Here is a 27,890-nt window from a genome sequence, read left to right on the forward strand (position 1 = left end):
TGTCTTCCAATCGCGTAAGATGATCAAAGTCAAGATTAAATCTAGCTTTCATATTTGGCTTAATGTGATTAGGTCAATTAAAATTCTGAGCTAATCAGAAGATGACATGTGGCAAGGATTTTAAGTGATGACCTAATTATATAATGTGATTTTATGAAAGAATAATATAACAATCTGATTATTCTCTCAAGGTGCCGCTACCCAAAGAGGCTCTCCTCTTTCTTCTTCTTCTTCTTTCATCAATTCAAAGAGAATTGCCCATATTCTCTTGAATTAAAATTGCTAGAAATCGTTTCTAGTGTCCTGTATACATCTACAATCTCTCTAAAGGCAAATCTCTATTTTCTAATTGGTTGGCAAGGCTTTAGAAGCTGTTCAAGGGGCTACCATTGGTAATCTTGGTGTGGACAATCTAAATGGACAACATTTGGGGTCTTAAGTGCTTCCCAAAGGTACCAAACACATCTACAGTGCATTAAAAGGTTAGTGCACATGTTCTTGAATTAATCTAAGGTTCTAATGAATTAATATGTTAATTCTAAAATCTTAAATGGCAAATATAGATCCAAATACATATTAAAAGTGTTTTAATATGCTATTGAACATTGAAATCAATAAGTAAATAATGAATATTGTATGATGCATGGGACTCTAGAAGAAAATTTTTTGAATTCAATATTCTAATCTAATAATTTTCATGCTTCTGCTCCTTCAACATAGCCATTTCATCATCATCATCACTTGAAGCACTTGAGTTGTCACTTGAGTCAACTTTAAGTACAACTCCTTTTTTCTTATCTTCATCCTTATTTAACTTGAGAGGAATGCTTTTTTTTTCTTTTGCTCATTTTCAACTTCATATTTCTTATATACCATCTCATGTGCAATGAGAGATCCAATGAGTTCATCATAGGTGAATGTTTTAAAATCCTTGGTATCTTGGATAACTGTAGTCTTTGCTTCCCAAGATTTTGGAAGTAATCTAAGAATTTTCTTCACAAGTTCGGCTTCCTCAAATCTTTTACCAAGTGCTTTGAGAAGATTGACAAGATCAGTAAACCTCATACTCATATCCGCAATTGATTCTCCTGGCTTTATTTCAAATAGCTCATAATCTCGGATAAGGAGGTTTTCTTTGCATTCCTTGACGACATCCGTTCCTTCATAAGTGACCTCAAGCTTATCCTAAATTTCCTTAGCAGTTTGATATCCTAAAACACGATTATATTCATTAAGGTCAAGTGAGCAATGCAAAATATTAATAACTTTAGCATTTACATAAATTTTCTTCCAATAATTGTCATCATATTCATCTTCATTTTTAGGAACTTTAGTATTTCCTTGACCATTCTTTTGAGGAACATATGGACCATTTTTAATAATTCTCCATGCATCAATATCTACAGATTGTATGAAATTTCTCATTCTAACTTTTCAAAATGAGTAATTAGTGCCATTAAAGAGTGGTGGTCTAGTAATTGAGTAGCCTTCAACTAGTGTTGCGGGTATACCGACAGTGTTACTAGATGAACCAGCCATTGGGGATCACTCTAAGGTTGTGACACCTTAAGCAAGATAGACAAGATCTGATACCAATTTGTTGTCCCAAAATAGTCAAAGAGGAGGGTGAATTGAACTTAACTAATTTTTCGGCCCTTGCTTGTAGCCTAATAAAAAATTGTGGCTTTGTTTAACTAGGTGCTCCAATATACATATAGTGAAAGTGATATGTGTTTCAAGAATATGTCTCTAAATTGCAATTCGAGCCTCAATCAATATTTATAACAATTTTTAACATAACATGCATAGAATTTAAATTACATAAGAGTAAAGAGATTAATGTTAGAGAAATCAAACACAATAATTTTTATAGTAGTTCGGCTTAACTAGCCTACATCCACTCTATCAAAGAACCCTCTTTGAGTCTTCTCTCTACTATTTTCTCTTTTAAAGGTAAGAGACCAAAAGCCCTTTATAACTTTTTCAACACCAAGCTTTTACCAAGGTAGCTTGAACCCTTAGACAAGTGCTATCTCAAGCACTCACACTCTCAAGCTTTAATAAGTGCTTGTACAACCTCTCTTAAATGCAATTTAAAGTTTTAACACTCACTCTCACTCAATACAAATCAAACTATAAAGAAGAGATGAGTTGATTTGCCAATGGTAGCTCAAACACTTTAAAGCTCTTGAATGAAAGCAATATATGAAAAATTAAGATTGGAGTGCAATTGCAAGCTTTCATCAAATGTAAAATGAAGTAAAGATAGTGTATTTATAGTTCTAAATCATTTTAAACTATTTGAAACCTTTTTGGAATGTTATACACTATATTCTAGGCAAAGTAGCTGTTATTTTGTCTTTTTGTACGAAGTAGAGCAACTCTGATCATTTAGCAAACTAATGAAATTTTTGGCAACAGTAGTAAACTAATTAACAAACTATAATTTTAGCAAACACATTAGCAAACTAATATTTTAGCAAACAAGTTAGCAAACTAATTTACCTGATGCCTATTTCAAATTGTAATATTTAAAAATCTAATTTAGACCTTAAGAAAAATATATATTCCAATAACAATATCCAAGGTCAAGAAGAGAGAAAATTTTATAAATTAATTAAAAGAAAAATTAATTTTGATCTCCATTTGACTAAAACTTTCATCTTATTCTTTTACAAAAGTCTTAAAACTCAATTGCTAACTCTATGACTTTCATACCTTTACTTTGATTTTTAACTTTCATAATCTTGTTCTTTCTCAACTTTGATTCATCTTGAGATGCCTTTAAGTGCTCTTCCTCCTTAGATACAACCTCAAAGATTTTTCATGAATAAGAGAAAGAATCTACATATCACTAAAATTGACTTAGATATATTTTATTTAAATTTTGTTATCATCAAAATCAATGTTCATTTTGAGCTACACGAGTCAACATAAATAAACTAGCGGAAAAAGATCAAATTTCAAACCCAAATCATGGTTTATCGGGTTTATGTGATAGAAATGATAGTGAAAGTTTCCTTGTGAAAGATGAGAAAAACGAATATAATAGTTATTAACTGAACTGTTGCATGGATTAAGTTTAAGATATTTTTCGCTTCCAATAACTTCTATACTGACTAGACTTTATAAATTAAGAAAAATAAATTACTGTGATAGGTAAAATTTAATGCATAAATTATAGTGCAATACCACGCTGATACATGAAGTGAGAGTTTAATTATATTGGATGGAGAAGTTTTGTTTTACTTTCCATTTTAGATTCCTACTTGTGCCATTTATTTGCTTTACCATCTATTTTTGATTCCTACTTATGTCATTTATCTGTTATTTTTTTAATTTATCTAACTCAATTAAAATTAAATTAGCTATTTTATAATTTTTAAAAAAATTCTAATAAAATACATTAAATCAGCAAAATATAATACACCTAAATTGGTAACTTTTATAAAGATTTTTTTAATACAATTCAAACATTATATGAAGGATTTTTATAAACAACATTGCCAATGAATTGTGAAAAATCCTATTATTGTTCTAAAAAAAACATTTTTAAGAAAATACTTTATTTACGTGGCGTTAATTGATTAGCCTTCGCCAAGAGTATTCTGTTCCTTGAAAACACAAGATTGCCCTCGCACCTGGGCTGGGTTTATACCTTGGCCACTTCGCTTACATACTTTCGTATTAAAACCCTTACAGAAACACAAGCACTCAACTCCGGGCATGACTTGAGGCAGCTTAAGAACGCTGGACACTGACAGACTTCCTTGTACCAGGTAACTCCTAAGTCTGCTTATTTCTTAGAAGTTCTCTCTGGTCAAATCGGTAAAATTAACCAAGTAGCACGTCTATTCAATGAACATTTCCGGTTCAAATAAAGCGAATTTGTGCAATTGGGTTTTTCCAATTTAATGGGTATCTTTCAATTCGATTTTATAAGGTCTGTTGAGCTATTTGCGTCTAAAAACGCCAATCTGTTGGTGTTTTTATTGGATTTGTTCAGTACTTCTAGGTTACGGAGATAATGGGTCTAATAGACTCGAACAATGAACACTGTAGCTTTTTTTGGTGCAAGGATGGTTCTCTATAAGTTATCGTTTAGCTCGTTCATTTCGAGAAAATTGTGTGACTATAGTTTTGATAGTGATAGAAGTGATAATGGATTTCAGTACGTTGAGGAACCCTTGAAGAGAGTGTGGGGATATTCAGATTTTGATTCTTCTGGATATGGAAGCCATAATGAGGAGCGATTCTCCCTTAGGCAGCGTTTTTTTGAGAACGTGAGGAGCGATGCAGCAAGAGTTCTTGATATTCTACGCCAAGATGGCCTTGGCTTCGATGCAAAAGCAGCTCTAAATGAGTTGCATATAAAGGTATCGGGGCTCCTTGTCAGGGAAGTCCTTGTGGGAATTTTGAAGAACATAAATTATGAGAATAAGGAAAGGTCTGCTGTATTAGGCTATACTTTTTTCTTGTGGTCTGGTCAACAGGAAAATTACAGGCATACGGCAAATACGTATCATTTGATAATGAAGATATTAGCAGAATGTGAGGAGTTCAAGGCAATGTGGAGATTGCTTGATGAGATGGTTGAGAATGGATTCCCAACTACAGCACGGACATTTAACATATTGATCTGTACTTGTGGTGAGGCAGGATTGGCTAGGAAAGTTGTGGAGAGGTTCATTAAATCAAAGAAATTCAATTATAGGCCTTTCAAACATTCTTACAACGCAATCCTATATTCTCTTTTTGTGGTTCATCACTACAAGTTGATTGAGTGGGTACATCAGCAAATGCTAGTTGAGGGTCATTCCCCAGATATTCTAACTTATAATATTCTTATGTATGCAAAGTATAGATTGGGGAAGTTGGATCAGTTTAATAGATTGCTTGATGAAATGGGCAGGAGTGGATTTTCACCTGATTTTCATACTTATAATATCCTTCTCCATGTTCTTGGTAAAGGGGACAAGCCACTTGCTGCACTTAATCTTCTGAATCATATGAAGGAAATCGGTTTTGATCCCAGTGTTCTTCACTTCACTACTTTGATTGATGGATTGAGCCGAGCTGGGAATTTAGAAGCCTGCAAGTACTTCTTTGATGAAATGATAAAAAATGGATGCATGCCCGATGTTGTTTGTTACACTGTGATGATCACTGGATGCATAGTGGGTGGTGCGCTTGAAAAGGCTCTGGCATTGTTTGATGAGATGATAGCAATGGGCCAGTTACCAAACGTATTTACCTATAATTCTGTGATACGGGGGTTTTGTATGGCAGGGAGGTTTGAGGAGGCCTGCTCCATGCTCAAGGAAATGGAATCTAGAGGATGTAATCCTAATTTTCTTGTGTACAGTACCCTAGTGAGCAATTTGCGAAATGCTGGAAAGCTTTCTGAAGCTCGTAAAGTAATAAGACAGATGATAGAGAAAGGGCATAATGTCCATCTAGTCTCAAAGTTCAAGGGATATAGGAGATGATGAAGTAATAGACCGTCTACAATGGAGAATTTTAATCTGTAACTTCGTCTACAATGGAGAATTTTAATCTGTAACTTCACTGGTATAATACTCATAGGTGGTTGACATCTTGTACCTGCTGCCTTTAATAGATGTCCTGGAAATTGAAAGGGTAATTTTTAACCTTGTCATTCTTTTTTCATAGAGTGTAACTGGAATAGAAAAAGAAAGCAATTTTTTTTTTGTTTCCGACCTTTTCTTTTGCCCTTCCTTGAGTAAAGTCATTTTGAGAATTTTTGTGGAGCAACTAGTGAGATATAGTTGTATGGATCATCTACTTCTCATAATCTTCTTGCTTTGGTGTTCAAAATACTTGTGTACTACCTTTATTAAAGTACTGACATGTTTCTGTAACATCTTTAATTATGATAACACATCATGCTTTTTAGTAAATTTCCACCAAAAGCTGAGGATAAAAATTGTTTGTTATTGAATGTGGATTTTGAAATTTTACTGTCATCATGTGCATTGTCGATCAATTTTCTCAAAAGGGGTAAAAAATATGGTAATAGATGGAATGATTGCTTTTGAGTTTAGAAAGCAGTTGGCATGAATTGATAAATATTTGGAGAAAAATTTGGTGATAAAATATGGTCCAAAAATTTACAGTGACCTTCTCTTTTGAAGCATTTAGATAGTTTATGTTCTTTTAGATTCCACTAAACTTAGTCTCCCAATGTCTCGTATGGATAGAAAGTGACTACGCCCTTCTACTAGGCAATATCATTATATATCGATCTTATAAGTTACATATTAAAAGTTGGGATGCTAAATTTCTTTTGTAATTAATGGCTAATGCTAAGCCTTTTTGGCCTTGCATCTTGTTGTGAAATAATAAAAATAAGAATTTGGCTTACGTAGTCCCATGAGAAAAACTCAAGATATGTTGCCTTTTGTAATTCTTTGTATAGTTTTGATGTTGGCCTGACTGGTGGATGCTACATGTTATAAGATGGAGATTACTATCAATTATCAACTATTGTTGTTTGCTAGTTTTGCTTATCCTTTTTTTTTTAGCTTCTTGCTTTTCTCCAGCAGCAATTAGAGGTTTTTCATTCTTCAACTTCATGCCCAATTCTTAGTGAGTGATGGGATTCTGTTCACTAGATTATGCTTACTTTTCCTTTCCTTTTTGGGCATGGAGCCTACATGCTTAGAAGATTCAAGAACTGCAAGGGAAAAGTTCAACCGAATGTTTAAGGATGTGTTTTGCCATTCCATCAATTTGATATCTCCCCTCTAACAGGAGCAAAAGTGCGCTGTTTGGTCGATCTATAGCATGTGTCTCCTTTTATCGCTGCTTGGCTGGTTAGCCACATACTTTAGGTTCACAAGTTGTTTCTAAACTTCTGCCTGATAAGTTAAACTAAATCTATGTGCCTGCATTGTTTAAAGTGTTCTGTGCGTACTACTTACTTTTGCTTTTCTTTAAGAAAGTTTTACTTAGCTGACTCTATTTCCACTTGGATCTTAGATTTTTTTGCTGGATCATTGACATAGTGACATACTGCGCTCATTTTGTAACTATTTATCTGTTTTGCATTTTTTTATTTTTTTTTGCCCCTCCTTTTTCTCTCTGAAAGTCTAAGCAGGGCTAAGGAATGGAAGAAAAAGTGACAATAGAAAAGTTTGTGGTTGCGCCCTTGGAGGCAAGGTGCAGCAATGTATGGATTAAGGGTTGCAATGTCATTGTAATAATAGCTGTTTCAGCATTGGTTTTGCAGTTGCTATTTGTCAGAGAGATGGAATGAGGATGCACTAAATGCCAAATGGTGATGATGTTGGCACTGAGAACAGAGGCATAGTGAAACTAATTTAGAGATCTTCGGTAAATCCTTCTTCATTGTTTTTCCTGAATTTGAATCTCTGATAAATGAAGATCTCAAGATTTAAGATTTTCTTGAAATGAGCAGAGGCTTATGGCAGTGCAAGGTTCTAAATTCTATACTTGAACTTTTTGGTGGAAGCAACTAGAAAAATACTTTATATTTTTAATTTTCCCCAACTCTGAAACAGTTAATTCAAGAAAGAACTATGTTGTTGATACAAATGACGAGAGTAACTGAAGAGCCTTGTCTTCTTTAAGCTGCAATTATTGGAAGATGTTGGCAATTCTCCATGAAGTTCCATCTTCCCGGTCCTATTATATAACTCCTACAGATGCGGACACCCATATTCAGTAATTATTTTGCAATATATGCCATTAGAACTGGCCAAGGGCCAGTTCTGGTTTGGTTCTGGCTCGGAATCAGTGATTCCTGGCCCTTGTCTAGGTTGAACTGGAGTTGGCCCTTGAGTAGCTGGTTCGAACCGGTTCTTGTTCATTCACAGTTCTGGGCTGGTTTAAAAGTGATTCTGGTTTTTGTTGATTTCGGTTAGACTTCGGACTGGTCCGGTTCAAGACGGTTTCAATTCCGGTTCCTATTCAAATCATCGTATTGCTTATTTGAGAATGATCCAAAAATTAAAAATGCTCACAATCATCTGCAGAAGTTAGGAAAATTGTTAAAAATTATAATTTTAAAAAATTTCAAATCAAACCTAAAAATCTGAAATATACTAATTAATTTTATTTCAAAATTCAAAACAATGATCAAAATTCTCAAACTTATCTACATAATCTCAGAAAAATGTTTAAAAAATAGAATTTTTAAAATTTGAAATTAAACTTAAAAATCTAAAATATGCTAATTAACTTCAAAAAGTTATAAAAATTATTATGTACTTTATTTGATAATGATCTGAGAATTAAACTTATTTGATAATGGTCCAAGAATTAAAGATGTTTAAAATCATCCATATAATATAGTAAATGTGACACCCCTTACCCGTCTACAGTATATCCGGGTAAGATATGTCACACGGTGTACCGGCACACTCTATTTTACGTTAATTATATTTTATCGTAATTTTGAATATAATTTATGAAATATAATTTATTTAAGCTATTTATCAAAATTATTATTTATTTGAGGTTCCGAAAATTTTGTAGAAAATCCGACAGAGTGCCGGCTAAAAATGGGGAAAACAGTTCTTCGGAACCTGTTAAAAACACTTCCAATATTCATATCTCATCACTCTCAAACTCCAATATCAAAATCTCAAACTCAATATTTTTCAACAACATTTCTCAATCAATCATTTCAAGTGGTAATCATGTATAAAACACAGATAAACATTCACTTTTCCATTCACAAACACAATTCTCATTATTTACATGAAAATCAAAATACATTACATAAGTTCAATTACATATGAAAAAATAAAAGTTAGTTACAAAATACCAAAATGAAACCTAGTGTCCTACCAATGCACTGTGGATGGTGAGGTGACACGGACACTATGTAGAGCTGCAGGACGGTCTCACCCAGTCTGCGGTCTACTGGGCTCTCGATCAGTATCTCCAGAACCTACGCGTGGCAAAAGTAACGCGCTAAGCAATAATGCTTAGTGGTGCAATAATAAAATAACAGGAAATAACAGAAAATAAATATGTATTGAATGTATATGTCTTATTTTTTTGTGTTTGTTATATTCATTTATTTCGTTAACTTTGTCCCCTTTCATTCTTTTGATTGCCCAAGTAACCTATACTGAACGACTGGACTGGATAAACGGGTAAACTGGCACTGGGTATCAAGTACCTCGGGCCGTCATACCATCGGTCACATATGTATCTCCCGGCGTGCAACAGAACAGCTAACAAGTTGTAAATAATATGAGGCACGAGGCCAAGTCTCAACACAATGTCAAAATGGCTAAAAGCCATAAAATCACAAAATGGCATAATGCCATGTGCAGTACTGCTAACTGAACCCTATTGGCATACCAAACTATCCAAACCAATCTTGTTAGGTATACTAGGGCATTGATACTTTTGAATTCTTCAATTTTTGAATTTCAAGTTTTAGTGTTACTATTCACTTCATTAGTCAACAAAAATGTTGACTTTTGGATAGAAAATAGGTGCATTGGTTTTAACACTCCCAATGTACCACATTTTGCATTTAAAACTTGTTGGAATTAATCACCAATACCATTTCTAAGCTTAGCACTAAGGGGGCAGAATTTTCAGTTTTTGTACCCCAACTTTACTATTCCATTAGTGACTGTTACAGTGGAAATTTGAGGAAATGGTAAACATGAAAGTTGTTCCTTATTTTGTCTAGTTGAATTTCTTTTTTTGAATCACTCGATTTGGAGTTTTGTAGCTCCAGATATGGTTCAAAAACCACAGCTGGCTAGATTGCAAAACTGCAGAATTGACCATATCTACAGTGCAGTGAACAGTGACTGCCACTGCCTTGTTGGATAGGTTCTGGTCATAATTTGGGGTAGGTTTCTTCATGAAAGTTGTTTGTCTATATCTTATCTTGTTGCTGTAAAAATTTCAGGTCAATTGGACCATTCTACAGTGAGTTATGGCCAAATGAACAGGTCATCCTGCAGAATTTGATTGCAGGGTATCCGGATTGGGGCCAGTTTTTGGTCCACTTGCTTTGGTCTTTTGGGCATGGTTTCTTCAGCAAAATTGTGTCATTATGTGTCTAGTTTCATGTCCAATTGGCCAAATACCAATTGAATCTACACAGCCAAAGTTATGGCTGTCCAAGTGGGCTGGAATCACAGCCTCACCTGCTGCCCTCACTAGGCAGCATACCATTTCAGTTTGTAACACTCTAGTTCACTTCAAATTATGGTCAACTTACCTCAAATAGTCACTAATTGACCATTAGAATGTTCACTCATCATTTCATAAGCAAACCCTAATTTTTGTTCAAGTCTCCAAGTTCTCAAAGTTCAATTTATACATTAAACTTACAATTTCAACTTAAATCATGTTCTTAAACATGAATTGAGTGAGAGAGAATAAATTGGGCACTAACCTCTTTTGCTAACTTTTCCAAGTCTCCAAAAATCCCTTCTTTCTTCTTCTTTTTGCTGGCTAGAGGTTGTTCAAGTTGCAAAATCAATTTTTAGTGAAGCAAGGTTGTGGTTTCAAAGTGATTTGGTGGGTTGTCTAAAGCTTCCATTAAGCTTCCATGGAGGAATGGGTTTGGGAGAGAGTGTAACATTTTTGGGTGAGGAAGAGCAGATGGTATTTTGATTTCTTTTGTCTCAATTATCTCTTTTTATTAGTTAATTAAGTGGTTGTTTAAATGTGATTGGTGGGAACTTGTAAATGACATCATAATGATGTCATAATTTGCATTATATTGATTTTTCTTTTCTTTTCTTTTCTACTAACTTTAAATAAATTTTTCATCAACATTAATTCATATTTTATGTCATAATAATTATTTACTCAACTGGACAAGTCGGCCAAAAATCACCTCTGAAAGCGAAATGACAAAAATGCCCTCCGTTTGGCTTAACGGGTCAAAATTGTCTGTACCGATTGAAAAATTTTTCTAAATATTTTCTTGACATTCTAATGCCATAGGAACCTCAATGACCCTTCTCTGGAGCCCCAAAAATTATTTTATAATTTTTCCCCCGGGTCTAGGGCTCCTAGTTGCAAGAACCGTAACTTTCCTCTGGGTTACCCATCGCTTTGGCACCAGCTCATTTAACTTGGTTGTATTTTATTTCTAAAATTTTTACTAAATTTTTCTTATTAATATCTGAGTTAATTATGGTTCCTGACTTTAGTTTAAATATTTTTCCGGACGTTCTAGCTGTCCGGACCGATACCGGTCACCGGAACAGTAGAATGTACGGAGTTGCTACCGGGAGGGTGTTACAGTAAAAATGTTTAAAAAAAAAAAATTGGGCCAGTTCTAGTTCAAGAGAGCGGGAACCATAACCGGCCCGCCTACCCCCTCCGGTCCTTGTCCAATTCAAAGACCAGAACCATTGACCTGGTCCGGTCAGCTCTATACGCCATTGTGCTGGTAATTATGTTAGCTTATATGTTTTTCATGTGTTTCAGTTACTTCATCTTGAATTTATCTTTCTTAAAGCTACCTGATCAGTAAAATTTAGTAATATGAGATAGATTTGGGGGAAAGGAATACATTATTTGAGTATACACTTCTGTAGTTGCTAAAGAAAGAAGGGGCATTTAGGAAAGAGGCTGAAGATAAAATGATCAATAACCTTTCTTTGATTCTTTCTAATATCTATGCAGGTTCCTTTTCATCTGAAGTCTGAACCACTTTGAAGGAATTGCATAGTGAAAAAGACTTTAGGCTTACGTAGAAGGTAGAAACTGAGAGCTTCTTGATGGACATCAAAGCTGAGGTTGTAAGCTTGTCCAGTTTATGGTTTTGTTCTCGTAACCTTAATAAAGTCTCTTAGAAGTCAGCAAACATATGCAGATGGATGCTCGTGGGATTAGCATCCCACTGTTTTTCTTTTCCTTTTCCACCATGATACTTTCTGCTGCTGTAATTCTCTATGGTGCTGTGTTGTGATGTCATTCTTTCCAAAGTCCAGCACTATGAGCATAGTTTCTGAGAACAGACTCACTATCAGTGTTCAGGTTTTGCCAGCATCATCCATATGTAGCAATGAGCAGCCCTACTTCAATCTGTCTTTCACTTTGACCCTAAGTCCTTCATCAACTTATTCTTTTATTATGCAACAAGCTGTACACAATGAAGACTTCCAGAATCCAGAATGACACCTTGAATTTAATTTTCAACAACTTTTCTGATCTGTTGAGAAGCAGGAGATTTTATGTATTGGAGATCTGGCCCTAGTTAGAGGAGAATGCTCAAGATATTGGTAAAACTTTATTTACTGAATACAACATAATACTTCTGAAGTGCGACGCTAAATATTCAAGTAGTACATGCTTGACTTCATTGTCCCCTATTACTAATATCTGGTGCAGTCTTGATATCTTTTGCATTTGTGAAACTAACAGACTAACCGACAGGCTTCATATGATTGTAAACACCCTATAGAGCTTATCAAGTAACATCACTTTGCAAATTTATCACCATTAAGTGCAGCCTAATAGATATGGCGAAGTGGATAGTTCTATGATCTGCAATTTGCTTGGCTTTGTCGGCCATGATTGCTCCAGGTATGAATTCTTCCCACTGTCAAGATAAACTATTTCTTTCTGTTATTGTTCTAAATCTTACGAAAGGCATGTGTTGTTATCGTTTTATTCTTTGTTTCATGTCATCTTTAGCTGTAATTTTCATCCATTATAGTATTTACATAAATTAGCAAAAATGATGAGGTAAAATAGTTGCATTCTCATTTTCTCACATGAATAGCAGATGTATATTGTTCCTGATAATTTTCCCAAAATGAGAAAACAAGAAATTTTATATTGTTCTCAGGTATTGGTATTTGATGAATTTGTCATTTTGTTTGGGGGAATGGAAATCCAAGGTCAGCATGCTTTTCATAAAGCTCACTGGCCAAGAGTTTGAAAATGGGGGTTGCCAATGCCGTGTCCATGCTAGCCATTATCGTGAACTCCCAGCCAAGCATTCTACTACCATTCGATGGCTTCTTTTCAATTGTCATGCTTAATGGCCCACTACATATAAAGTTTTAGCCTAACAAAGACAAATGCAAATTCCTTTCTCTGCCCTTTTCATATTGAAAATGGTTCTCCTTTCCTCGCTCTTGATTTGAATTGGAGAAGAGTTTAATTCACTCCATTTTTTAAAGTATATAATATTATATTAGCATTTGGTCATTATATTTATTAAGATGTTGAATTTATTCGTATTAAATATGATGTTTCACTGAATGTTTAAGCAATTGAGGTGAATTTATACATTTTTTCTAGATTTGGTCAATCGACCAATAAATGTTGAAGTCATGTTCAGTTTCAATTTTAATCAAATTTGATGAGTATTATTTTCTTTAAATGATTTTAACTTGTAATCACATCGATTAGTTTCAATATAGTTCAAAATTGATTAATTTTAGTTTAATTTTAATTTTGATTTTGGATATACTGTGACCTGGAATATGCTGAAACTTCAGAAATTAATTAGGGCGAATAGACTGGTGATTTGTGAATCTAATGACTAACCAAAAAGCAGTAAAATATTAAAATCATCATCACTATTCACTTGTCAGAGCTAAGATATCTGGAATTTTGAGTTGGTAAAGATCTAGGAACAGCCTCCCGTTGGGTGGATGGCTATTGCATGAGGCGACATCTGCCTAATTTGTTGCTTTCAAATTGTACTAACTAGGAAAAAAAAAAAAAAGGATGACGAATAGCTTATTAGAATATTGATTGTGGTTTAAGTGACCTGACCTGAAAGAAGCTTCAGGATAACAAGTGACGCAATTGCTTATTTCCTTTCTGGTGAGGAATTCGTCGGTGCATGCAGAATTTTGTGTGCTTTCGTTTAGAAAGGACAGTGACCCCTTAACTAATAGGAATGGGAAACCCCTTAACTCTCTTTTCTAACCCCATTTTTCATTCGTTTTGTTACATTTCTGCAAGACCCTCAATGAATTCTTTACAGTCAATTCTAACCAATTTAAAACGGACAAAAGGCCAATTACATTTCTTAGTTACATTGCTGACATTTTAAAATTGAAATTACATTTGCTAGTTTATTGCCAAAAAAAAAAAAAAAGTGAAAATGGACAAAAACCCATGAGAGCTAGCACTACTACCATGTGAAAACATGCAGGAAAGCAGGCTCACCCTAAACTAACACTCCTTGTACTATTTGCTGAAATATATTTGTACCCATAGATTCCTGAAAACCATGTGAAAATAAAGAAAGGGATCTTTAATGGACAAAGTTCTCTTAAAAACTTGAATAATTTATAGCAAGTGAAAAATGGGTCACTTCTTTTCCTCTTTCTTTTCTTCTTTCTTCTCTTCTTTCTTCTCTTCCTTCTTTTCCTCTTTCTTCTCTTCTTTTTTCTCTTCTTTCTTTTCTTCTTTGGCTGGGCCAACTGAAATTATGTCCACTTTCCCTACTTTCTTCAACTTCTTGACCACTGCAACTGGATCCATTATCCCTATCACTGTTAGCTTTTGTTCCTTCAGATCCGCGGCAATCGAATCAATTCCTGTTATTATCAATCTTTTAATATGAATCTGACACATCGTGATCTATATTCTTCTATGGAAAAATAAATGAGTGCAAAAGTCTTAGCTTAAGAAATTTAAAAAAACAAAAATACAGAATCTATACCAAAAATATCAGCAGCAGCTTCTATGGCCTTCTGCTTAGTCTTATCATCGGTCATGGTCAAGACCTTTAACACTGCCTTCTGCTACAAAATCCCACCAGAGAAATTAGACAGAAGAACAGAAAATATATATATATATATATATTATCATCTTTCTTATAAATTTCTTACAAAAGCTTTGCATTAAACAAGTTACTGGAAGAAAATTAACAGAATTATATATTATTCAAGGGGCAGAAAATAGAGAAGAGGGCATGTACCTGAGCCATGAGAAGAGGGGAATGATATGAAGTTTGAAGAAAGTGAGAAAAATGAATGAATTTTTTTTGAGTGCTCTCTCTGTGGCCCTTTTAAAAGGCTGAGACGTACGAGAAGTTCATTTGCACCGTACAGTCTACAGGTGGAGGCGGAAGCTATCGTAGAGAATGTGGCCATATGCCACTCCTTCACAAGGCCAACGCTGTCATTATGACCAGTTTCAGCCGCCTTATTGGTGAAATTATTTTATTTCAATGGAGTTGTTTGTAATTTAACTCTATTACTAAAATAGAAACTATTTCAGGATTTAAATCTATAATAAAATGTATCATATAAAAATATGATTTGAATACGAAAACCTTTTATTTTCTGGAGAAAAAAAAATCAAAGAAAAAATCTCTACAATTTGATTTTTCTATGCAAAAGGTGAAAAATAAAAGCTTAATTATTGAGGATGAAGTATAGATTTGATGACGGTGAATTCAGTATTTAATTTGTTGAAAGATTCTCTCAATTAATGAAAAAGTAGACACCATTGCAGACAAAGAACATCCCCTACTGAAGCAGTCAACACCAGTCACTTCCATTAATTTCTATTCTTTAATAAATGTACCCATTCTATGTGGATTTAACTTATGTGGTTTGCTTACCAGTACATTAATTATTTAGAGATAATTATATATTCCATGAAGGAAAACCAAAAATACAACTATAATTCTATAAATAACCCACATTATTTTGGGCATTTTAATTTATAAGTAAATTATTTAAGTCACCAATTTAACAGAGAAAAAAAAATTATTTATATATATATGATTTATATCATAGTAATGGTTGACAATGTAATTTGGCTATTTGTAAAACGATGCAAAATGAGAGTATTCTCCACTAAAGCATTTTTTTAAGCCCTTAAATTAATTGTTAATATTAATTTAGAATCAAATATCAAATACATTTTACACATTATAATTTTAATCTAATTAAATCTGAAAAAAAAATACGTGATTATTATTTTCATTAAGTGTTCATTTATTCATTGAAATATTATTTTCATAATTTTAAAATTGGAAAATCAGAAACTCAATCATGCAGGAATGAATTCCTTTCAGGGCCTGTCGGGATTATGAATTGATCCCATTACACTTGAAGGTTCAAAAAAAGCTTTTGAGTGTTGGAATTGATATTGCCAAGTATTTTTTTCTAAGAGGTAAGAATTGTATTATTGCAAGTTGGGAGTGGAGCTTCATATTTATGTGGCCTACTGGACTGCCGCGGCCATAGCCCAGAGGTCAATTTTTTTGGAAAGGATATATTACATGTAAAGCCCAAAAACAGTAGGCCTCTCTCCAAACTGTCTTCCCAATCACCAGGTTCACCATTATATGAGCAATAATAAAACCCTTAAGTAATTGGAGGATTTTTCAACCTTATAGCTAGGGAGTTTGGTAAAATGGGTGCCCTAATTTAGTTGGCTTCATTTTTTTCTATATATGATGAGAAAGCATATGGGACATTAGTGTAATTAATTGACATAGAATATACATACGCACTTGGTCGTACGTAGCATAGTCAACAAATAGTCCCACAGATCCTCACGTTTCATTTTCTTATAGAAATTTCCTTTGTTAGGTTGTTCTCCATCTCCACCTTTGGCATTTACATATTTCTTTTTCCTTCCCCGTTGAGAACGGTGGCAAGTGAAGAAGCAGCCGCAGTATCACGAGACCCACCGCACTGTAACATATTCTTGGATCTCTCTCTCTCTCTCTCTCTCTCTTTCTTTATTTGCTTCTCTCTATCTTTCCGAGTACCATCTTCAATTTCTTCTTTTCTTCCAAACTTTCTATCTTAGTCAATTTTGCTTGCTAGCTGGGAATAATAAGGTCCATCTCTTTCTTTCTTTTCCTTTTAATCATCGTTTTTCTGTCTTTAAGCTATGCCTGACCCAACTTCAATAGCAATTAGCAAAGCAAAATACCACTGTGTTTGTATCTTATAGTGTCTTTTGGATCTCGATCCATCTGCTTACTAAAGTTGGTGGTCAGCAAGGAGAAAGTACGTACTTCCCAATTCAGAAACTCTTTATAAGGGCTTTTAGAAATGATCGTGTTTTAGTTATGCATTAAAGATCTCCGTACGTACCAGCCAGAACTCAAATACCGGAAATCATCCGAGTATGCTCGCTGACAAGCAATTGTCAGAGAGTTGTTAACAGGATTGAGAGAGAGAAATGAGAGAAAATAGCAGGGCGCAACAGAGGGTGCAGAGATACTTGCAATATGGATCGGGGATTTATTGTCATTTGAAAGAGACGATCTGGCCTTCCATCAAGTTACCTGCAAGATTCTCAGTCGTCATCTTCATCTTCTTCCTCGTCGTCTGCGCGTTTTTCTCCACGCGCCTCCTTAACACCACTGTAAGTAAACGCTATTTTGTTATCAAAGTCGCTTCCACTCACACAAAGAAAAGTTACTTCCCGACAAAAATAAAAGCGTAAATTTCAAGTTTATTTTTGAAGTGGGTTAATAATTATCGTCAGTTTGTTTCTTTTCAATTTTCTATTAATTGTAAATTAAATAAATAAAATATTTATTATTCAAAAGAATAAATAAAATATTTTTCTTTTAAAAAATAATTAAAATATTTTTGGTTTAAAATTATTAATTTCTTAAAATTTTATTAATAAAAATTTTTATTTAAATAATTATATATTTAAGATAAAACAAATATAATTATGTTATAATATATTTTTTTTATATCGAATTTTAGATTTTGTTGGAAATATTTATATTGAAATTAAACATATATTATATTAATAATACAATATGATAAAATATATTATTATAATTTATAATGAATTTTTTAAAAAATATTATATTAATTAAATTAATAAATTAACTTAACTTAAAATCATAAGAAATTATTATATAAATAATTTTTCTTATTTTTTAAAATTGAAATATATTATTAATTTAAATTTATATTTTTAAGTAATAACAAAAATTTGTGTGATTCGTCAAAAACGTAATATATAGTAGAAGCTACATTGTTATCAAAAAAGGTGGTTCACTCGCGATAAGAAATTTGATGAAATTTCCGATCGTTCCTTTCGAGAAATGCAAGGCAAAATGGCAAGTGGCATGAGACAGCATTGCCTTCAACTCTGAAACGGCGTCGTTTGCACATAAGCACTTCTTTGCAATTATACATTGTTGTAAGACATGATCCAGTGATGTACGCCGTAGGTGTCGGTTTATTTTTCAAAAAGTTGGTCTCCTGTGGTACTCGTGTCATTGCTTGCTTATGTTATTCATGTGCGCGGGTCCCATCATGACGAGCGCTAGATTGGCCGTTATTTGACTGTTACTAAATTCTCAAACTTTGGGCTTTGTGCTTCTGCAGGCTGTTACTAGCGGCTCGGCTCAAGAGCCGTTGTTAACTAGTGAACCAACTACCCAAATTCCCGAAAAGCCAATAAACAAAATCGAGATCCCACTCGACTGCGATTTTTTCAACCTCACAGGAACCTGTCCGGCAAATTACCCCGCGAATATTTCAGAAAATCCATACCGTCCATCTGTTTCAACTTGTCCAGAGTACTTCCGTTGGATATACGAAGACTTACGTCCGTGGGCTCGCACGGGGATCACGAGAGAAATGGTCGAGAGAGCTAAAAGGACGGCGAATTTTAGGTTGGTGATTGTACATGGCAAAGCCTATTTGGAAACGTATCGGAAGTCGTTTCAGACCCGAGATGTTTTTACGCTGTGGGGAATCCTACAGTTGTTACGGAGATACCCAGGAAAAGTGCCGGACTTGGAGCTGATGTTTGATTGTGTTGACTGGCCGGTTGTGAAATCAAGCGAGTATAGTGGGCCCAGTGCAACGGGCCCACCGCCTTTGTTTCGGTACTGTGGGGATGATGACTCACTTGATATCGTGTTCCCGGATTGGTCCTTTTGGGGATGGTAAGACCTTTTGACTTTTAATCTCCTTCCTTCATATTTGTCCCGTTCTGGGATGGAAAGTGGAAAGCGGCCTAATTTCACTTCCTGAACATGGCTCTATAACTTTATGAAGGCCTGAGATCAACATAAAGCCATGGGAGAATTTGCTGAATGATTTAAAAGAAGGCAACAAGAAGACCAGATGGATGGACAGGGAACCTTATGCTTACTGGAAAGGAAATCCAGCTGTTGCTGAAACCAGACAGGACCTTATGAAATGCAATGTCTCAGAACAACAAGACTGGAATGCTCGTGTCTATGGTCAGGTAAATAATCGACTTTCCCCATCCTTGTTTTTATCTTCATTCAGTTTAGCCTGCGTCTTCTAGTATGAAAGCTTAATTTTTGAGCATTATTTTCTTAGCAACATTGTTGTTCATCACCTTTTCTATAAGAGGAGAGGAAATATATGTAAGGAACCAAGTCTAGCAGTCGTTGTGATGCCCCAAATCTTTCGCAGGACTGGCTTCGAGAATCACAGCAAGGGTACAAACAATCAAACTTGGAAAGCCAATGCATTCACAGGTAGAAACAAGTTATAATTTTTGCACTTTTTTCTAATCTAATATGTGTGAGCAAGTGAATTTATTTTGTTCATGTTCTGCTTTTGTGTTTTCTAATTAATGCTCTCTTTAATTATCTTCTCACTATTTTTGTTGTTGCTTTCTAAACGCAATGGCGAAGGTATAAGATCTATATTGAAGGTTCTGCATGGTCAGTCAGCGAAAAATACATTCTTGCCTGTGATTCTGTTACCTTACTTGTAAAACCCCATTACTATGACTTCTTCACGAGAAGTCTGAGGCCAATTGACCACTACTGGCCGATAAAGGATAATGACAAGTGCAGGTCCATTAAGTTTGCTGTAGAGTGGGGTAACAGCCACAAGCAGAAGGTAAATTTCTGAGCTACTTTTTTTTTTTAATTGCATATATTGTGTTAGGCTCAAAAATTCAGTTATATTCTCCATGGATTTGGCAGGCACAGGCCATTGGAAAGGCAGCAAGTGAATTCATTCAGAAGGAATTGAATATGGAGTATGTGTACGACTACATGTTTCATCTCTTAAACCAGTATGCTAATCTGTTGACGTTCAAGCCCGTTATACCTCGAAAAGCTATTGAACTGTGTTCAGAATCCATGGCTTGCCGATTGAGTGGACTGGAGAAGGAGTTCACTATGGAATCCATGGTGAAGAGTCCTGCAGAGACAAGTCCATGCACCATGCCTCCTCCCTATGATCCTCCATCTCTTCACGCCATTTTTAGGAGAAAAGAAAATACAGTAAAACAAGTGGAGTTATGGGAGAAGAAGTACTGGGACAATAAAAATAGTTGAGTAATCCTACATAGGAATATATATATGTAGTGCCTTCCTTTATATGATTATTTAATTATTATTATTAATGCCATTTTTAGCAGAAAAGACATTCAATAAAACAAGTTGAGTTATGGGAGAAAACTGCTGGGGTTAATTAAAATAACTAAGGATTAATTTCGATGCATTAAGCTGAATACATTATTCATTAGCCACTCTTATTTGCTCTGGTAATCGAAAAATAATTAAGCATCTCCTGTGCTTTAAAATAAAATCCATAATCATTATCCAACATCGTGAACTCTTTCTTTAAGAAAAAAGGGCTTCATCCACATTCTGTGGCCATATGATTATCAATTTGCAGGATATTCATTATTGATATGAAACTGCCTAACTCCACCTCAAAAGCTAGTTCACAATGGGAGGTTTACAAACTCATATATATAACACCCAAGACCTCCCTGCAGAATCGATGTGGGATGCATCATTTCCGACCCCTTTAGACTGAACGTCCTCGTGAAGTAACCGGGGTCATTACTCGTTCACTCCGACCTCTCCCGAATAACGTCAGGGAACCTTTGTACATGGCCCACCGACCTATACAGAGTGAGGCTCTGATACCAAATGATATGAACCTTCAAGTAATTGGTAACTTGAAAACCTACATTCAAGAATTAAATGAACAATATGAAAAGCACCAAATCAAGATGTATGAATTTGATTCTTTGAACCAGCACAATCAGATTGTTGTGTAATTCAAAGAAAATATCAGAAATGGGATTCTTGACCTAATTCATATGGAGAATGAATAAACCAAGAATATTATGCACATTAAACCTTGCAAGATAGAAATCTCAGCAAGTTAATGAGCTTCACAAGAACAAAGGCAATAGCCAATTTACTCACTAAAGGAGCAGAAACAATCTTTCATTGATATTCAAAGTGTGTCCTCCACTCTCTCATTACACTTGTATTTATAGCCTCTTGGCTTCAAAGCTAAAGACAAAAATATCCCTACTTTAGTAACAGCTGTAAGGGCATTTAAGTCCAAAAGAGAGGTGGTTATAACAGCAAGGAATATTCCTTGAAAAAGGTGCCAGCAGATACATGTACATGGGTTGGATCTGGTGCATGCATGTCCACAGGTTATTCCATGTAATCTAATGCTCCACATGACACCTGGTCACTTCCAAGCATAATTTTCACCAAATTTGATCCTTTATATTTTTCTTCATGCCATTCCAGCTTATACTCCTTGCTCCTTATGATTTCACAAATTAAATTCTGAAGTGATTTAGCTCTAGCTCTAGTAATTGGACCTTGGATGAAATCCTTTGGCGTGGATGTAGCTTGATTCTCATCATTCCCCTCCGCTTCAAAAGGATTCGTCCTCGAATCTGTTCCTGCATCAACACAAGAAGATAAATCAGTAACATTGAAGGTGGCACTAACATTATACTCACCGGGCAGGTTTATTTTGTAGGCGTTATCATTAATTTTGGTCAGCACTTGGAAAGGTCCATCACATCTTGGTTGTAATTTTGATTTCCTTCGAGAGGGAAACCTTTTTTTGCGCAAGTGAACCCATACCCAATCTCCAGGTTGAAATATGACTTTCTTCCTTCCTTTGTTGGCTTGACTAGCATATTTTTCATTTTTCTTTTCAATTTGAAGCTTGGCTTGTTCATGGATTTTCTTCACCAATTCTGCTTTTCTTTTTCGATCTAAACTAGCAAGCTCGTTCACAGGCAAAGGTAAAAGATCCAAAGGAGTTGAAGGATTGAAACCATACACAATTTCAAATGGAGAATAGCCAGTAGAAGAATGCACATTTCTATTGTATGCAAATTCAACAAGTGGAATGCAATCTTCCTATGACTTCAAATTTTGCTTAACCACAGCACGCAAAAGAGTAGTTAGTGTCCTATTTACTACTTCAGTTTGACCATCGGTTTGTGGGTGACAAGTGGTGGAAAATAACAACTTGGTGCCCAATTTTACTCACAAAACCTTCCAAAAGTGACTGAGGAATTTAACATCCCTATCACTAACTAAACTCTTAGGTATGCCATGCAACCTAACAATATCTCTAAAGAATAAATTTGCAACATTTGTAGCATCATCAGTTTTATGGCATGGAATAAAATGTGCCATTTTTTAAAACCTGTCAACAACAACAAAAATTGAATCATGGCCTTGTTTAGACCTAGGTAATCCCAACACAAAATCCATAGACAAATGAACCCAAGGATCACTAGGGGTAGGCAAAAGTGTATACAAACCTTGTGGCAAAACTCTAGATTTAGCCTTAGCACACACAATGCACCTAACACATACTCTTTCAACATCTCTTTTCATATTCGGCCAATAAAAATGTTCCTTCAATATATCTAAAGTTTTGGCAACACCAAAATGACCCATTAATCCACCAGCATGAGACTCATTCACAAGTAATTCACGCATGGAACTCTTAGGCACACACAATCTATTTTCTCTAAACAAATATCCATCATGCCTATAAAACTTCTCAAAAGCATTCTTTTCACAAGCTGCATACACTCTAGCAAAGTCATCATCTTCAGCATATAATTCTTTCACATATTCGAATCCTAATAACTTTGCATCAAGAAGGGCAAGAAGGTTATACCTTCGAGATAAGGCATCAGCCACCATATTTTCTTTCCCATGTTTGTATTGAATCACATATGGGAAGGTCTCAAGGAACTCAACCCATTTTGCATGACGCCTACTCAACTTATTTTGCCCCTTTATATGCTTCAATGACTCATGATCTGTGTGGATGACAAATTGCTTTGGCCAAAGGTAATGTTGCCATATTTCCAAGGCACGTACCAATGCATACAACTCCTTGTCATATGTAGAATAGTTTAAAGCTGCTCCATTAAGCTTCTCACTAAAGTATGCTATTGGTCTCTTTTCCTGCATTAAAACGGCTCCAATACCTATACCTGATGCGTCACACTCAATCTCAAAAGTCTTAGAAAAATCAGGTAAAGCCAACATAGGAGCGGAACATAACATGTTTTTAATTTGTGAAAAGCATCATCTTGTTTCTATTCCCAAACAAAATTAACATTCTTTTTGACAAGATCATTCAATGGTGCTGCAATAGTACTGAAATTCTTAATAAATCTTCTATAGAAACTAGCTAGTCCATGGAAACTACGTACTTCAGATGCAGACTTTGGAGTGGGCCAGTCTCTAATAGCCCTAATTTTTTCATCATTGACTTCAACACCATTAACACTAATGACAAATCCTAAAAAGACAACATTTTCCATACAAAATGAACATTTCTTCAAGTTAGCATATAATTTTTCCTTTCTTAACACATCGAATACAACTCTTAAATGATGCATATGTTCATTCATGCCTCTACTGTAAACCAATATATCATCAAAATAAACAACAACAAATTTTCCAATAAAAGCACACAACACATGATTCATTAATCTCATAAAAGTGCTAGGAGCATTAGTTAGCCCAAAAGGAATCACTAACCACTCATATAGTCCATGCTTTATTTTAAATGCAGTCTTCCATTCATCACCTACTTTCATGCGAATTTGATGATATCCGCTTTTCAAGTCAATTTTGGTAAACACACAAGCACTACAAAGTTCATCCAACATATCATCCAATCTAGGTATAGGGTGGCGATACTTTACAGTGATTTTGTTGACCACCCTACAATCCACACACATGCGCCATGTGCCATCTTTCTTTGGTACAAAAAGGACGGGTACAACACAAGGGCTCATACTTTCTCTCACATAACCCTTAGCTAGCAATTCCTCAACTTGCCTTTGTAATTCTTTGGTTTCTTCAGGGTTAGTTCTATAGGCTGGACGATTGGGAATAACTGCTCCAGGTACAAAATCAATCTGGTGCTCAATCCCTCGAATAGGTGATAGTCCAGCTGGCATCTCCTCAGGTAGCACATCCTCATATTCCTGCAAAAGGGAGACAACAACACTAGGCAAATTGGGGTCAAGGTCAGATGTGGATAAACAAGAGTCCTTAAACAGAATTAATAACATTTGCTTGTTGGAAAACATGGCATTCCTCACATCTCTTCCTTTAGCATACAAGCTTAATTTTCTCTCCCCTCTTTCTGCACAACTCTCCTTTTGCGCCAAAGATTCACCTTTTTCAAGCAGTCTTGAAATGTTTTCTTTACTGTCTTTTCTTTCCTCACAACCACCCTTGTCTTGCTCACTCACAACATTTTCACTCAATTTCTTTTCACTCCTTCTTTTCTTCTCTGCTCTCTTTTCGGCCACTCTTGATTTTACCTCACCCATTGCTTGCTTAAGCTTTGTTTGGTCTTCATAAATCTGTTTTGGTGTCACAGGTGCCAAAATGATTTTCCTTCCATTCATTTCAAAAGAATACCTATTTTTATACCCATCGTGGATCACCTTTCTATCAAATTGCCATGGTCGGCCAAGTAATAAATGGCCAGCTTGCATTGGAACCACGTCACACATAACCTCATCTTGATACTTTCCTATTGCAAAGGAAATCAGCACTCGTTTTGTTACCTTCACCTCACCGCATTCATTCAACCACTGCAATTTATAGGGTCTAGGGTGTTTCAAAGTCCTCAACCCTAATCTCTGCACCAAAATAGTACTAGCAACATTGGCACAACTTCCCCCATCAATGATGACACTACAAGCTTTGTCTTGGATAAGACACTTTGTATGAAAAATTGTTTCTCTTTGCAATTCATCACCAACATCCTCCTTTACTTGAGTGTTTAATGCTCTCATAATCACTAGAGCACTTCCTTCAGCAGCATATTCTACCTCTGCATGCTCCTCCCCTGAAGATGTGGAATCACTCACAATTTCCTCCTCCGTTTCTATCTCACCATTTTCTTTCATGACCATGACTCTCTTGTTAGGGCATTGAGAAGCTATGTGTCCACTGCCCAAACACCTAAAACACTTCACATCTCTATTTCGGGTAGTAGTTGCAACCTCCTTTCCTTTACTTTCTATAAATTTCTTCTCCACCTTCTTTTCCTTTTCCTCATTTTTCTTATAGTTGCTAACAGCCTTTTCCCTATCCTCCTTCTTCCAGTTAGACTTCCAAGATGAAGAAGTACCTGCATTTCCTCTAAATTTTGACTTGCTTTTAAGTTGCCTTTCTACCTTCATAGCCATGTGGACCATATCCTCCAACTCAACATAGTGATGTAACTCAACAATATGAGCAATCTCCTTATTTAGCCCATTCAAGAATCTGGCCATGGTGGCTTCTCTATCCTCCTCTACATTTGCTCTAATCATAGCAATTTCCATTTCTTTATGATAATCTTCAACACTTTTAGAACCTTGAGTCAATCTTTGTAACCTCTGATGTAGCTCTCTATAGTAATGATTAGGAACAAATCTCCTTCTCATTATAGATTTCATCTCACCCCAGGTTGCAATTGATTGCTCATAATTTCTCCTTCTACTAATCAACACTTGATCCCACCATACCAAAGCATAATCAAGAAATTCTCACTGCTAATTTTACTTTCTTCTCCTCTGAATAGTGATGACAATCAAACACAGCTTCTACCTTCCTTTCCCATTCTAGATACACATCCGGATCATTTTTCCCTTAGAAAGAAGGGATGCTCATTTTAATACTTTTGATATTGTCATCTACCCTATTCCTCTCTCTTTCCTCTCTTCTTATCCTCCTATCCCCATTCCTCCTATCTTCAGCTCTTCTCTCATATCTACCCCTCCTAGGTCTTTCAACCTCAAAATCGTAGTTATCAACCTCATCTTCATCAGATTCAACTACTGGAGGTACAAGATCCCTCCTATTTGGCCTTCTCTCATTTTGCCTATCTCTTTGCTCCAATCTTTCCAACCTATCTATGATTCCATTGCACACAGCATTCATTCTTTCAAATTGTTGTCTGACAGCCTGCATGTAGAATGGATTTTCACCTTCCCCCTCACTACCATCACCCCTTCTATACATGTTTTCAGACCTGCAAGAAAATGGTTAGTGTAAAGAAAACACCTCACTCACTCCCTTACGTGTTTACACTCAACAGGGGACACTCCACTCGTATTTAACTCAACAAGGCTTTTCCCCTCTTATGAACTCACCACTCTGTGCCTTTTACCTCTCTTGGCTATGTCCACAAGTTCTTATCAAACTCAAGTAACTCAAACCAAGACTGTACTGGCAAAAATTTAACACACAATAAAATTCTTGAACGTGACGGATCAAAATGAGTAAAAAAGCAATAATGTGACTCAAGAAATCAATAAAAGAAAACCTCAAGTATGGAAATGTAATGCAATAAGGAATCAAGAATGTAACACCCCTGATTTTTTTTATATATTATTATTGGGCTTCATGTATGTATCCTCAATTCGCGGAAATTCAACAGTTGTCCGGATCTGTGAATTTCCGACCAAACAGACCAGCTACCAGAAAAGTCTCCGAATTGGATCGAGGTTTTGGCTACCCCTCCATTGTCATGCATCCCGAGCGCGTTCCCGAAGTCGGAATCGGCAAAGGTAAACCCGAACCTTGCTTTTTCGTAATTTTCTAGTGCTTAAATCCATAAAATATTCGTGGTAGCTTAGAAAATTACGATTCTTTTTGCAATAGCTTAGTGATGTTGCTAAGGACCGCGGGGCAAAGTTTTAGAATTTTTAGAACTTATTTGGGCAGTTTTTGCAAAAATGGTCAATTATAAGGACTAAATTGAAATTTTACATATTGTAACGGATGATTGATTTGATGGGCCCAGGAGGGGCTGTGTGATGTGATTGAGTTGTGGATATATGGATTGTGAGTATAGAAGTGTGTTTTGAGCCCTTTTGCAGGTTGGGTAGGTCCTAGGTATAGGGGAGACTCTGCCGGATTTTCGGCACGACTTAGGACGTATTGGTCTTTTTCTTTGTTTGTATTGAGTCAGATTTAGTAAATGATTGTAATAAAATTGTCAGGTGAGCCGAGACAGCCTTCTTCCTCCGCCTAGCCGCCACAGTGATTGTCGTCAAGTCTGTGAGTAGAATATTAATTTTAATTGTAATTTCGATATTATTATATGTTCAAGCATGCCCATGCATCACTTATATGCATATATTTATGTAGTTAAACTCTAGGCACGATTTATGTTGCATTCATAACTGTTGATGTGCCATGGATGTTGTTGTGGTAATTTGGAGCAGTGTGCGTGCGTTGGCGTGCGTGTGATGTGGTGTGGACTATGGATAGGACGGGGTAGTCACGGCTTGAGTAATTCGCTGGGACCCGATCCTTCGAGGGGTAGTCACGGCTTGAGTAATTCGCTGGGACCCTCGATTTGGTTATTAAGTGGAAGTCCGAGCTTGAGTAATTCACCGCACCTGTGTTGGATTTAAGAGAGTCAGATAGGGATCACTCCCATATGTTATGATTGATACTACAGGTGTGTGAGTGCTCCAAATTACCTTTTGATGCTATGATGTGAATTTATTGTCGATGTTGCACCTCATTCCACAAAGTTGCATTAGTTTTAGATAGTTATAGAGATTATGGTTAAAATTGATATTTTACTCTCTGAGTCGAACGCTCACTCCTGTTCAAAAATTTTTACAGGCCACAGGAGGATATTTTTTGA

General features: G+C 35.5%; 3 protein-coding genes across 7 annotated transcripts; 2 read left to right on the forward strand and 1 right to left on the reverse strand.

Moving 5' to 3' along the window:
• Positions 1–3,670: 3,670 nt before the first annotated feature.
• On the forward strand, positions 3,671–14,099 carry LOC110658387 (pentatricopeptide repeat-containing protein At3g60050). 4 transcript variants are annotated; one of them, XR_009142670.1, is made up of 5 exons: positions 3,671–5,640; positions 6,546–6,836; positions 7,112–7,356; positions 11,659–12,561; positions 12,827–14,099. XR_009142670.1 is itself a non-coding variant. In XM_058132723.1 (2 exons), the coding sequence occupies exon 2, from the start codon at positions 4,050–4,052 to the stop codon at positions 5,487–5,489; it is 1,440 nt and encodes a 479-aa protein (XP_057988706.1). In that variant the 5' UTR covers positions 3,676–3,779; positions 4,007–4,049; the 3' UTR covers positions 5,490–5,668. The 4 variants fall into 4 exon arrangements, 1 of the variants encoding a protein (XP_057988706.1); XR_009142671.1 differs by having other exon boundaries at positions 6,673–6,836; XR_009142672.1 differs by lacking the exon at positions 6,546–6,836.
• On the reverse strand, positions 13,993–15,136 carry LOC110658388 (heavy metal-associated isoprenylated plant protein 39). 2 transcript variants are annotated; one of them, XM_021815968.2, is made up of 3 exons: positions 14,921–15,136; positions 14,663–14,741; positions 13,993–14,537 (listed from the first exon to the last, which is right to left on the reverse strand). In XM_021815968.2, exons 1-3 carry the CDS (start codon positions 14,927–14,929, stop codon positions 14,308–14,310), a joined length of 318 nt encoding a protein of 105 aa, XP_021671660.2. In that variant the 5' UTR covers positions 14,930–15,136; the 3' UTR covers positions 13,993–14,307. The 2 variants fall into 2 exon arrangements, with proteins under 2 accessions (XP_021671660.2, XP_021671659.2); XM_021815967.2 differs by having other exon boundaries at positions 14,663–14,744; positions 14,921–15,132.
• A 1,294-nt stretch (positions 15,137–16,430) lies between these two features.
• LOC110658386 (uncharacterized) lies at positions 16,431–20,386 on the forward strand. The gene is made up of 6 exons (XM_021815963.2): positions 16,431–17,334; positions 18,321–18,886; positions 18,999–19,191; positions 19,386–19,450; positions 19,610–19,820; positions 19,907–20,386. The coding sequence occupies exons 1-6, from the start codon at positions 17,149–17,151 to the stop codon at positions 20,261–20,263; spliced, it is 1,578 nt and encodes a 525-aa protein (XP_021671655.2). The 5' UTR covers positions 16,431–17,148; the 3' UTR covers positions 20,264–20,386.
• Positions 20,387–27,890: the final 7,504 nt, after the last annotated feature.

The sequence above is a fragment of the Hevea brasiliensis genome, chromosome 13 (genome assembly GCF_030052815.1).
Source record: "Hevea brasiliensis isolate MT/VB/25A 57/8 chromosome 13, ASM3005281v1, whole genome shotgun sequence".
Taxonomy (NCBI): Eukaryota; Viridiplantae; Streptophyta; class Magnoliopsida; order Malpighiales; family Euphorbiaceae; genus Hevea; species Hevea brasiliensis.

Coding starts and splice junctions, on each gene's coding strand:
- LOC110658387 (XM_058132723.1), top strand. CDS start 4,050: ATGAACACTGTAGCTTTTTTTGGTGCAAGGATGGTTCTCTATAAGTTA.
- LOC110658388 (XM_021815967.2), bottom strand. Junction 14,538..14,662: donor AGCTGCTGCTGATATTTTTG/GTATAGATTCTG, acceptor TGATAATAACAG/GAATTGATTCGATTGCCGCG.
- LOC110658386 (XM_021815963.2), top strand. CDS start 17,149: ATGAGAGAAAATAGCAGGGCGCAACAGAGGGTGCAGAGATACTTGCAA. Junction 17,335..18,320: donor CGCGCCTCCTTAACACCACT/GTAAGTAAACGC, acceptor GTGCTTCTGCAG/GCTGTTACTAGCGGCTCGGC. Junction 19,192..19,385: donor ATGCTCGTGTCTATGGTCAG/GTAAATAATCGA, acceptor AATCTTTCGCAG/GACTGGCTTCGAGAATCACA.